General features: G+C 55.3%; 1 protein-coding gene across 2 annotated transcripts in view; it reads right to left on the reverse strand.

Moving 5' to 3' along the window:
- Positions 1–2058: 2058 nt before the first annotated feature.
- NTSR1 (neurotensin receptor 1) overlaps positions 2059–12286 on the reverse strand; it is a 51902-nt gene continuing 41674 nt past the window's right edge. The window contains exons 2-4 of one of the 2 annotated variants that reach the window (XM_025000658.2): positions 9420–9621; positions 5473–5563; positions 2059–4457 (exon numbers count right to left, since the gene is read on the reverse strand). In XM_025000658.2, the coding sequence (XP_024856426.1) occupies positions 4208–4457; positions 5473–5563; positions 9420–9621 (543 nt within the window). In that variant the 3' untranslated portion in view covers positions 2059–4207. The remainder of the gene's footprint in view (positions 4458–5472; positions 5564–9419; positions 9622–12286) is intronic. The other variant, NM_001192659.2, reaches the window with a different exon arrangement.

Consider the following 12286-nt stretch of genomic DNA (forward strand, 5'->3'; position numbering starts at 1 on the left):
TCTTGAAAGTTAATGTGTACACAGCAAGCTAGATGGAGTGGGGAGGGCTCTGGGTGAGGATCAGGTTCAGACGCCCTCTGCAGCCCTCCCTCCTACTCCATCCAGGGTCCACTTCTCTCCCCAGAGAGCTGAGCTCACGTTTCTTGAGGAGTAAAGGGGGTTAGGGTGGGGGACATCTAGAGTCATGGCCCAGCTGGACCCCCTGCAGCTGCCCACACACTCCCACCCCCACCCCCATCCCCACCCCCACCTGGAGCATCCTTGGCTGTGGCGGGTAGCTCCCTTTAAGTTTCTTTGTAGCTTTGCTGGGGATCCCTGAGGGTGATGAGAGCAGAACAAGGGCCACCATGTCTCTCTTCACTCCAAAGAGGGGAGGGGAGGTGGGACTGAGGGGCCCAGGTGGTCAGGAAGGCAGTGTCCAGGTGCTGGGCCCCACCTCCAGCCAGAGCCAGACCGCAGGCTGGGAACTGGCGACCTCAGCTGACGAATGAGGCCCGGGAGGTGGAGGCTGGTGCTGGCTGAGCACATGTGCGAGCACATGCGTGTGCATGGTGGGAGTGCACACGTGTGGTGGGGGACCCTCCCAGGTGGAGTGCAGTCCCTTCTCAGCCCCTCGCTCTGCCTCTCCTCCTTCCCTGACCAGCCCCCCGCCTTCCCCTTCTCCCATTCTCTCCTTCATCAATTCAGCCTGGACATGGTTTCCATGGTGTTCTGATAGAAATTGGAATTCAAATCATAATTGTGGGAAGCAGTGGGGGACATGTGGGAGGAGGGAGGGGATGGGAGGAGGGAGAAGGTGGGGAGGAGTCAGGGGGGTGGAGAAGAGCTTCCCCTGTGCTCCAACAGCCAGCGACCGGATGCTTTTTTCTTTCTTCAAATGTATTTCAAAATGTATGGAATTCTCTCCTAGGCCCTCCTCCTGTTGCCTAGCGACAGCGATGGGGCCAGAGGTGCCTTCCTGTAGGAGAGTGGATTCCTCCCCCTTCCTTGTGCTGGAACAGGGACTGCAGCTCAGAAAACCTGCAGGAGGCAGGGAGGGCCTTGACCAGAGCTCTGGCCCTGTGGGACAGTGGCATTGAGGGTTTGGGACTGCTGTCACTGACCCCAAATTTCTCTCCTCATGACTGGCCTGAAATTCCACTATTAGAGTTTTATTCCTTTGGCTATTCTTGTAAAATGTCAGCATACTTATTGGAGCTTGCCAGTGAGAGTGGGCATCCTGAGACTTCCCTGCTGATGGTGCAGATGGCTCTTAAGCACAGAGGACTTGAAGCTCACACTCAGCCCCGTGTCCATTAGGATGGGGAGGCTTTGAGGAAGCCAGGCTCAGAGGGGCACTTGGCAAGTGAATGAATGAATGAAGGGGAGTGTGGGGAAGACTGCTGGCCAAGGAGACAGAAGGGAAAGACAGAGGCTGGCAATCTGGAACGATGCTTTCCATGTTGCCCCTCCCCTCCAAGGTTGGGGTCCCCAGGGACTCTGCTGCTGCTATGAGATGAAGGCAGAGCAGGGGAAGAGGAGAGGGCAGGAGGGGATACCCTGCTGCAGGAGCCCTTCTGTTGGAGGATGGCTCTGGCTGTGTCCAAGGACAGGTGAGCATCCCTCCCTGGCCCGGCCCCCACCTGCTGGCCCCCAAGGAGGAGCCAGGCTGGTTAGAGGGGCCATGGAGACCAGGGTCAAACAGTCACAGGGCCCTGCACCCCCTTGGGTGGGCCTTGCCTGTGCCCAGACCCCAGATCAGGACACTGGGTGGCAGGTGTCCCTGCACAGCCAATGTGGACCCAGGTCCCCACATTCAGGCTCCATGGGACCTCATGCTCAGGAGAGGCCCCTCACAGGCTGCTGCTGAAAGCTCTGGGGGCAGGTGGGACCTGAGCTGGGGGTCCTGGCCCCCAGCCCCCCAGCTCTGGGAAACAGGACCAAAGCACATGTTTTTTTGGTGAAAGGACCAGCAGAAGGCTGTCGCTGACACAGTCACTGTCTGATGAGTGGGTGAATGGCTGCTGGCAGGCCCGTGGGGCCCCTCTCCCATGTAGGGGTGCATCACAGGCTCACAGGCTCCTTTACTTCTTTATTGAGGGGGTGTCCCAGTCCCTACGGGACATTAGGGTGGTTGGGCAGTGCACACCGTGGGGTTTCGCCATCACTGGTGACCAGGCTCATGGGCACTGGACCCTGAGACGGGACACAGACACCACTCAGAGCCGGCCTCTGGCATTCCACGGTGACCTGACCAGGAGCTGGGGTAGTTCAGGAGGGTGTCTTACAGGGCATGGACTCAGGTCCCCACTGACGTGAAGTGGGCAGACAGTAAGGTGGGTTTGGAGCTCAGTGGTAGGCCCTGCCCGTGTGCCCCCAGGAGGGTCTGGGAGGCGGGCATCTCATCTCATTCCATGTCCTTTCCGCCCCTACCTCAGGGAACCATCCTTCCATCGTCCAAGCTTGGTCCTCCAGAGCCATCACACTCAGCTCTGGCTGAGTGGGTGAAGTTACCATGCCTGCTACTCAGACAGGGTAACTGGGGCTTGGGGAATTGCAGTGTGTGCATGGTCCAGGGAGGCCAGAAGGGTCTGAGGGTCTGTCAGAAAGAGTCCAGGTCCTCCGCCTGAAGCCAGCACCTGGTACCAGACTCAGTCTTTGCTGAACTCCAATGCCCACTCGCTGAGCAGGGCAGGGGGCTCCCCTACCCCTGTCCAGAACCGACACCCGTGTGGGAGCTCTGGGCTGGCCTTGTCCTCTGTGCCGATGGCCACTGTATCACGGCAGGGCTGCCTGGCATGGGGACCAGCTGTGGGCTGACTCTCCTGGCCTGGTTCTTGCTGAACAGCTTGGGGGAGGATTTGGGAGGGTCAAGTGACCCCCGATCCATAGCAGAGCCCAGATGTGACATGCCTGTGGACACTGTAGCATCTGACTCGCCGTTTCTGTGGATGGAGGCTGAGACCAGACCAGGAGCAGCTCTCAGATCCTGAGTCAGTGCCACCCATGTGGTTGTCTGCCCATCTGACCATTGGTCTGACTGTCTCCCTTCTGGGCCAATGTGTTCCAGGCCCAGGGAAGACTTGTTTTAAAAGGTCTATGTTTCACTTCCGGTCTCTTGTCCACTCCTAGTCCGGCTGGTCCAAAGCAGCTCCCCCGGGGCCGCCTTCCTCTGGCTCAGGGCACCTTCCTGGGGCCGGGCTGTCCTGTCTGAGACTGGCTCCCAGAGACCAAGGAGGCGCCTGCTGTCCTGGGCATCTGAGCTGGGGCCAGGCATGACGGATGAGTCTCGGTCTCTGCCTGGCTGCTGGACAGCAGGCAGCCTGTACCCGTGGCTCCTCCTCTTCACCTATGGCCCCAGGGCTGGCATTTCTTGGAGACCTGGTCGACCCTCCTCCACCTTGGGTGTCCACCCTGAAGCAGCTCGGAGCCAGGGCTGCAGGAGCTCAGCTGGACAGCAGAAACGGGAGTGCATGGGGATGTCCTTGTCCTGGACTGGGCCACCAGGACCCCACGGACCTGGCCTTGTTTTTGCAGAGTCAGAATGGAGACCTGGGAGGCTGAACTGCCCGAGGTATCCCTGCAGGGCTTTGCCGCCTTGGCCAGGGGAGGACATGCGAGGATGGGGAGGCCCAGGGCTGGGCGATGGCAAGCTGACCCCAGCCCTCTGGTGGCATCAAAGCTTCTTGTGACACCACCTTGGAGGGGGTGTCGAATGCCTGCTGCACAACGGGCTGACTTGGTCTTGAGCTGACCAGAGGTATGACAGAGGCCCTCGGTGGCACCAGGCCTGCGGTGGTCCTGCCTGCCGGGCTCTTCTCAGCGTCAGCTCTTGGGGTCACTGCCCTCCAATGTCAACTGGGCTGCCCAGCGGCCTGCCTTGATCTGCCCCTTTCATTTTTTTCTCCCTAAACATCCATTAGTTTGAGAACAAAGAAGACTGCCTATCACCCAACACAAATTTCTCCTCATTAAAGGCCATTTTTAGATCTGGGAGGAGAGCAATCTCTCTTGCTTTCAAAGAGGAGAGGAGGGAGGTGGTAGGGAGAGAGGAGAAGCTGAAAAGAAATGGGGCCTCTGGGATATGGGTGCCGGGTCCTGGACCTTGGATGCCCGGGAGCAGGCCCTGGGATGACTCCCTCCAGCTCCCAGGTGCTGAGTGGATGGGGGTGGAGGCTGAGTGACCCCATCCTGGTCCCCTCCCAGCTCCCTCCCAGCCTGCCTGGTGCTAGTACAATGTCTCCCGGGTGACGTTGCTGGAGAAGGTGTGGTTGCTGGACACACTGTTGGCCTTCCTCGAGAAGGCTGGCCCCCTCCTCCTGCGGCCCCCCAGGGGACAGAGACAGGCCAGGGTGGACAGGAAGATCTGGCGGAAGTTGGCAGAGACGAGGTTGTAGAGGATGGGGTTGATGGTGGAGCTGACATAGAAGAGGGCGTTGGTCAGCATGTAGAAGTAGTGGTAGAAGTCATAGAGGAACCTGCGGGGAGAGAACACTCAGGTCGGTGGGCCCAGACACACAGGGCGGCCCTGGCCAATGTGGGGATATTTCATAATAACCTCCAGGACTCTGGTTTCTCTTGAGAGGTTGTTCTGTATACACTTCTGCCCAGCACCGGTCAGCTGAGCTGCTGAGCTGAGCTGCTGAGCTGAGCTGTGGCCACCCTCCCAAGGCAGGGTGTGCAGCTTACCTTGGCCACAGTCTCCACTTTTCCCTGCTGCCTGTGGATGTGCCCTTCCTGTCCAAGATCCCAGTCACCCCAGGGCTGCCAGGCTCAGCTGGGGCCTGGCCTTAATGAAACAGCCAGGGTAGGAGCCCCTCCATACAGCTCAGACAGTTGTGTACCTCACCTCAACTTGCTTTCCTCCATGCACAGGGACCTCACACCCTCACCTGGCAGCCCTGAATCTCAGAAACCCTGTGTTTGGGGCTATGCTCCATGCCCTGCACCTTCTCCTCATTCAGCCTAGCTGTGCCCTCCCCAGTGGCTCCCTGTCACTTGGAAAAGCCCATGACCCTTGACCTGGAGCCCTGCTGTGCAGAGGAGCTCACCCAGCAGGGTTCAGACTGCTGTCATGGGAAGGCCAGTGCCCGAACATAACAGCATGAGCATGATGTTCTTGGAGCCCCGGGTCCTCCTGGTGGATGACTCCTCCAGGCTGGGGGTGGGGGTGGTCCAGGGACCCTGAAGGTTGCTATCTCTCCACCCACAGCCAGCAGGACCAGCCCTTCCTTTCGCTCTCCAGACTCCCCCAAACCTGCTGATCATCTTAGGACCTGCTTTCCTTTTCTGAAGCAGCTTCCAGGGGTGTCTGTCCCTCCACAGCCTTCTGTCCCCCCCAACCCATCACAGCCATGCCCGAGCACATGCTGGGGGACACTGACTCCCACCCCTACCCTGAGCGGCCCCTCTCAGTGCCCCAGTCCCACTTGTTTTGGGGAGCACGCCCCCGGCCTGAGCCTCACCCCCTCTGTCCCTGCCTCCTGTACTCACGGGGTCCACTGTTTGTCTGAAATGTAGCAGAACATGAGGCGTCGCACGTGGTAGGGCAGCCAGCAGACCACGAAGGCGATGACCACAGCACCTGAGACATGGAGACACTGGCCTCAGAGAGCTGGAGGGAGAGGCCCTGTGCCCACGGACTGGAAGACCCAATACTGTTGAGATGCCTGTACTACAACAGATCTACGGGTTCAGTGCAACTTCTGTGTAAGTCCTGATGACAGTTTTTTGTAGAAGTAAAAGAACTCATTGGGAATTTCAATGGATGCTGAATAGCCAAAACAGTCTTGAGAAAAAACAACGCTGGAGGACTCATCCCTCCTGACTGCAAACTCCCCAACCACCCACAAAGCTACAGTCATCCAAATGGAGTGGTAAGGGCATAAGGACAGATGTGTAGACTCATGGGCCAGAATGGACGGTCCAGAAATAAGCCCTTCCAGCTTCCAGAAAGCTCAAATGATTTTCTATTGGGTACCAAGATCAAGCGGGGAAGGACTCTTTTCAACAAATGCTCTGGGAAAACTGGGTCCCCACATACAAAAAATGAAGCTGGACCCTAATCTCACACCATCCACAAAAATTAACTCACAGTGGATCAGAGATCTAAACATAAGAGTTAAGAGTATAAAATTCCTAGAAGAAAAGATACAACAAAATTTTCACAACAATAGATTTGAAAATCATTTCTTGGTGATGGCACCAAGGACAACAAAGGAAAAAAATAATTTGGATAAAAATTTAAAAACTGTATTAAAGGATACAATTGCCGAAGTGGAAAGACAACCTACAGATGGGAGAAAATGTTTGCTTCACATCTGATAAAGGATTAATATCCTGGATATATGGAAAACTCAACAACAAAACTCAAGCAACCCAATTCACAAGTGGGCAGAGGACTTGAATAGACATTTCTCCAAAGAAGAGATACAAATATGCAATAAGCACATGAAAAGATGCTCAACACCACTGATCACCCAGGAAAAGCAAATCAAAGCTACAATAAGATACTGCCTCATATTCCTATCGGAGAAGGCAATGGCACCCCACTCCAGTACTTTTGCCTAGAAAATCCCATGGATGGAGGAGCCTGGTGGGCTGCAGCCCATGGAGTCTCTAGACTCGGACATGACTGAGCGACTTCACTTTCACTTTTCACTTTCACGCATTGGAGAAGGAAATGGCAACCCACTCCAGTGTTCTTGCCTGGAGAATCCCAGGGACGGGAAGCCTGGTGGGCTGCCGTCTATGGGGTTGCACAGAGTCGGACACAACTGAAGCGACTTAGCAGCAGCAGCAGCAGCAGCATATTCCAATAGGATGACTATTATAAAAAATAGTAAAACCCCAGAAAATAGTAATTTGTGGGAGGATATGGAGAAACTAGAACTTTTTTGCAACGTTGGTGGGAATGGAAAATGGTGCAGCCACTTGAGAAAATAGTATGGCTGTTTAAAAATATTTTCTAATTCAAAAAATTAAACATGAGAAAGTACTGTGAAAGTGAAAGTCGCTCAGTTGTGTCCGACTCTTTGCAACCTGATGGACTATATGGTCCATGGAATTCTCCAGGCCAGAATACTGGAGTGGGAAGCTGTTCTCTCCTCCAAAGGGGTCTTCCCAACCCAGGGATCCAACCCAGGTATCCAGCATTGCAAGAGGATTCTTTACCAGCTGAGCCACAAGGGAAGCCCAAGAATAGTGGAGTGGGTAGCCTATCCCTTCTCCCGTGGATCTTCCCGACCCAGAAATGACCATGTGATTCAGCAATTCTACTCCAGGGCGTGTGTGTGTGTGTGTGTGTGTATGTGTGTGTGTGTGTGTATGTATGTATATACATGTATGGATGTGAGAATTGGACTGTGAAGAAGGCTGAGCACCGAAGAATTGATGCTTTTGAACTGTGGTGTTGGAGAAGACTCTTGAGAGTCCCTTGGACTGCAAGGAGATCCAACCAGTCCATTCGGAAGGAGATCAGCCCTGGGATTTCTTTGGAAGGAATGATGCTAAAGCTGAAACTCCAATACTTTGGCCACCTCATGCGAAGAGTTGACTCATTGGAAAAGACTGATGCTGGGAGGGATTGGGGGCAGGAGGAGAAGGGGACGACAGAGGATGAGATGGCTGGATGGCATCACTGAGTCGATGGACGTGAGTCTCAGTGAACTCCGGGAGTTGGTGATGGACAGGGAGACCTGGTGTGCTGCGATTCATGGGGTCGCAAAGAGTCGGACGTGACTGAGCGACTGAACTGAACTGAACTGATATATATACATAACTGAAAGCAGGAACTCAGATACCAGTATCTCATAGCACTATTCACAGGAGCTGAAATCAATGGAGAATGGATAAACATGTGGTCCTTGCATACAGTGGGATATTATTCAGCCTTAAAAAGAAAGGAAATTCTGATACAGGCTACAAGGTGAATGAACCCTGAGGCTACTACATCACATGAATAAACCAGTCACAAAATCCACAAATACTGTATGATTCCACTTATATGAGCTCCTTAGAGGAGTCAAATTCATAGAGACTGAAAGTAGAAGGTGGTTGTCAGGGGCTGGGGGAGTGGTGAGAGCTTGTTACTAATGGGAAAAGTTGCAGTTTTACAAGGCGGAAAGGGATGGTGGTGATGGCCCCATAGTGATATGATTGTCTACACAGCTGCCAAACTGCGCACTTAAAATGGTCAAAATGGTAAATTTTATGCTGGGTATGTTTTACCAGAACGAAAAAGAGAGCAATAAAAAGCCAACTGCTTGGGAAAACTTGGGGCTGACTATCCTGTCTTGGGGAAGAGAGAAGCGTGGTCCCTGAGATAATGTCATTGTCTTGGGGTTGTAGAAGGATCTGTGGAGGTCTTGGGTTTGGGGCCCACACCCTGGCTGCTGTCCTGACCCCACAGGCCCTGAGACCCACACTGGGGGGTCTCTGGAGACTGGAGGCCTGGGGTTGGGAGGCCCTGACAAGGGAGCTGCCTGCTGGAAGCAGCAGAAAACAGGGGTTGGAGACATCAGGAGTTCCAGAAAGCCTATCCACACACAGCAGATACAGATGCTGTGGCCTTGCCTGCTGGACACTGCCTGCTGGTCACTCGACACCAGGCTGCAGGGAGCCGAGCCAGGCCGAGGGCTAAACACACCCGAAGTGACTCTCCTATCACTTACAGGACACAGATGGAGGCAGAGATGATCATATCTGGGAAATACTGGAGTTATAGATGAACAAAATGAATTTTACCTGTTTCTTTTTACTGTTTAAAAACATGGTTATTGGACCATTTAACATCTCATGTGGGGCCTACAGGCATCATGTTCCTGTTGGGTAGAGCTGCTGGGACCTTTTCCTCTCAAGACCAGTGGCTGCAGACGGTGAGGGGCTGGCAGCCGGGGCAGGGAGGGAGATGGGAGGGGGGCTGCTGGGACCAATGGAAGGTGGGGGTGGGTGCTCTGGGGGGCTGAGTGAGCTGGGGCTGCCTCAAGACAGTGGGGAGGGGTAGGTAGTTTTGAGGACCCTTCGTCATGATGCCATCTGCAGGCCCAGACCAGGCCAGGGACAGAGGGATGGAGGCAGGACCCTTACAATTCACAGAAACAGAGGGTCCACTCCACCTGACCCTCCAGGATTTCAGGATGCCCTGTTAGAACCTGTGAGGGGGGACAGTACCTCTAGCCTTTCCAGCTGGCCTAGCATGCATGGGGACCCCAATTCTGCAGCCCTAGCCTTGTGAGCAAACTACCTGATTTAAAGCCACGAGGAGGCTTACTAATTGGTGAGTGGGTGGACGAGTAGTAAATGAAGAACAGCCCGATCCCTGGAGGAACTGGCACCCCAAGCCTCGGCCTGGCACGCTCGGTTCCCCAGCTCTCTAGACCTCCCTGTTTGTGGTACCAAGCTCACCCCCACACCCACCCCAGGGCCCAGAAGTTACGTACGTAAGACCCGGACACCGTGGCGCAGGGCCTGGACCCGGCCGGGCTCGATGGACATGCTGAAGGAGCTGGGCTGGTCCCCGACGGTGCACACCTGGCCCGGCTCAGCGGCCTGGCGGACCATCACGGTCAGTTTGTTGGCGATGACGGTGTTCAGGAAGGAGATGACCACCATGGGGAACACGAAGGACATGAAGGTGTTGATCTGCGTGAGAGGGAGGAGGGTGGCTCTGAGACTTGGGTGGGGACGCACCCTGGGGCCCACCTGCCCCCTGGCCCTCAGAGAGACAGAGGAGGGTGTCCCTGAGCCCCAGGCGGGGATGTGCCCTGGTGCTCGCCCGTCCACCGGCCCAGGTTCAGGGGCTGGAGGTGGGAGTTGCTGGGTCTGCCCATCTCCAGGCCAGCTCCGCTGGCTGGCTTGAGGGTCCGTGGCCTCTCTGCCACCTCAAGGAACCCCCAGCACAGAGCCCAGCCTGGAGCATCCCGGCTTTGGTGAGGGTCTAGGCTCTGCATTTCCAGGTCTGGACAAGGATGCGGCCCCACCTGACCTCTCTTCAGCACGGCCCACCCAGCGTCCCTCATCCTGCATGTGGACAGCTCACATTAGGACACAGAGCAAGGACCCTGCCTACTGCCCCGTTGCCCACTGCCTCTCAGCGCATTGAAGAGCACTTCCTGTTGTCTCCTCTATCTTCCACCTCTCTTGGCCTCTGGGGAGACCGACTCTCCAGGTGCCAAGGGTCTTGCTGAAATCACCGGCTCAGACCTGAACTTGAGCCAGAGCCCGGCCCTTTGGCCATACTAGGCTGACCCACCTTCGCAGGCACCTGCTCAGCCCGAGAGGCTATGGCCTCTCTGAGAAAGTGCTGTTGTTCCCAATAGGGACACAAACCTCCAGTGGATGTGTGTGACCCTGACCAGTGATGGGGAGCAGGTCTCCCATGGTCCCAAATCACCTCCCAGTGGTGGTGGTGGTTTAGTCACCAAGTCATGTCCAACTCTTGTGATCCCATGGACTGTAGCCTGCCAGGCTCCTCTGTCCATGGGATTCTCCATGCAAGAATACTGGAAGGTGTTGCCATTCCTTTCTCCAGAGGATCTTCTCAACCCAGGGATCAAACTGGGGTCTCTTGCATTGCAGGCAGATTCTTTACCTTCTGAGCTATAAGGGAAGAGGGGAGTAACACCCTCTGGTGTAAAATTGCATTTGGCTCTGTCTTTTGAGTGCTCAGCCCCATCGAGCTTGGGGGAAAGGTCTGGAGACTTGGACGATGAGGGGCTGGTGAAGCCAAGGGGCAGCTGTGGCTGGGGGCTGGGTAGGGGTGCAGGCCCAGGAGACAAATCAACTCCCATGAGTCACTACAGCCAGGTATAATTTAACAAAACAAATGTATCCAACACAGATTTTAAATGTCAAAACATTTGAAATACCACACCTCACTGAGCACAGACAGTGAAACAGCCATATATGGGGGTCTGCGAGCAGTGGACCAGGGCCCAGGCTGGTGGGTTGCAGGGTCTGGTCTGAGGCCCTGGCGGATCCCTGAGTTGGAAGAAGTCCAGGCACTGACCTTGAGGTTCCAGGGTGGGGTGAGGGCCCCAGCACTGAAGCCCCCAGTAGAGGTTTGAGGATGAGGCTTGGCCAGCAGGGGCTTCCTCCTGGTGCAGGAAGAGGGGGTGCCTTCCCTAGGCTACTCCTGCCCCTCCAGCCTGGACTGTGGGGGTGCTAGGGGTCTGCTTCATTTTGCCATGGTTCCCAGCATGGATGGGGGCTCAGGCTTCACCCAGTTCTGCACTCTACACCCCACTTCTGGGAACAGGGGAGCAGCCCACTCCCAGCTACAAGCAAAGAGGAGTGAGTCTGCTCAGCCCTGTGCAAGCCGTCAAGGAAACACCGGAAGTGCGGCCACAGGAGACACAGAGCAGAGAGGAAGAGCAGCTGGGGCTTTCCTTCCAGACAGAGATGCCCGGGTGTGGAGGGCTCAGCCTTAGCCTCATCTGTACGTTTGTCCCAGTGACACACGAGACCATGTGGGGATAGAAAGGCAGACTCTAAAATTCAACCGGAAAAAACAATGTAACAGTGGCCAGGACACTTCTGGAGGGAAGGATGGCAGGTCAGCAGGGAGGCCTTACTCACTATGGGAGCTCACTAACAAAGACGGCACAAGATTTGTTTGGTGCAAATAACTCAGGGGAGCAAGAGAGGCCCAAAATGTTCCCAAGGAGGCAAACATGGTAGATGGTGGAGGTGGCGTCCAAACAGCGGGGGAAGGTGGTGACAGGCTGCAGAGCTAGGGGTAGACGCTCAGGGCCTGCTGCATCCACTGTCCCTTCCCGGGACCTCCCTCTGCTGCCCAGGAACCACCCACCCCTCCTGGATTCCTGAACAATGGCACATTCCATAAGGCCCAGGTGGGTACTCTGGACAAATGCAGGGTGCATGCTCGCCTCTGCACCAGTCACACTTGTCCTCTGAGAACAGCCCCAGACCTGATGTTCAGGAGAGACCTCACCTCAGGTTGAGGGTTGGGAGGCTGCTGAGTAGGAAACTGCTTTTGTGGCCATTGACACTCTTTTCTCACCTCTGAGAGAAGGACCTGCCTAACAGTGAAACTCCCACAACAGGGGAAAGGAAAGCACCCTGGGGACACTGAGCTCCTGGATCCAGCTCTGCCTGCAGTCATCCTTCCTGGACTTTCAGTCCTTCTTGTGCAAAATAAATATTCCTTTATTGCCCTTAAGACAACCTGAATGAGTTCCTGGAATGGGTACTCTGACTCACAGAGATCTCTCTCTCTCTCTCCCTCACACACACACACACACACACACACACACACACAAATCAAGATCAAGCAAAGATTAGAACA

The sequence above is a fragment of the Bos taurus genome, chromosome 13 (genome assembly GCF_002263795.3).
Source record: "Bos taurus isolate L1 Dominette 01449 registration number 42190680 breed Hereford chromosome 13, ARS-UCD2.0, whole genome shotgun sequence".
In the NCBI taxonomy this organism is placed as follows: Eukaryota; Metazoa; Chordata; class Mammalia; order Artiodactyla; family Bovidae; genus Bos; species Bos taurus.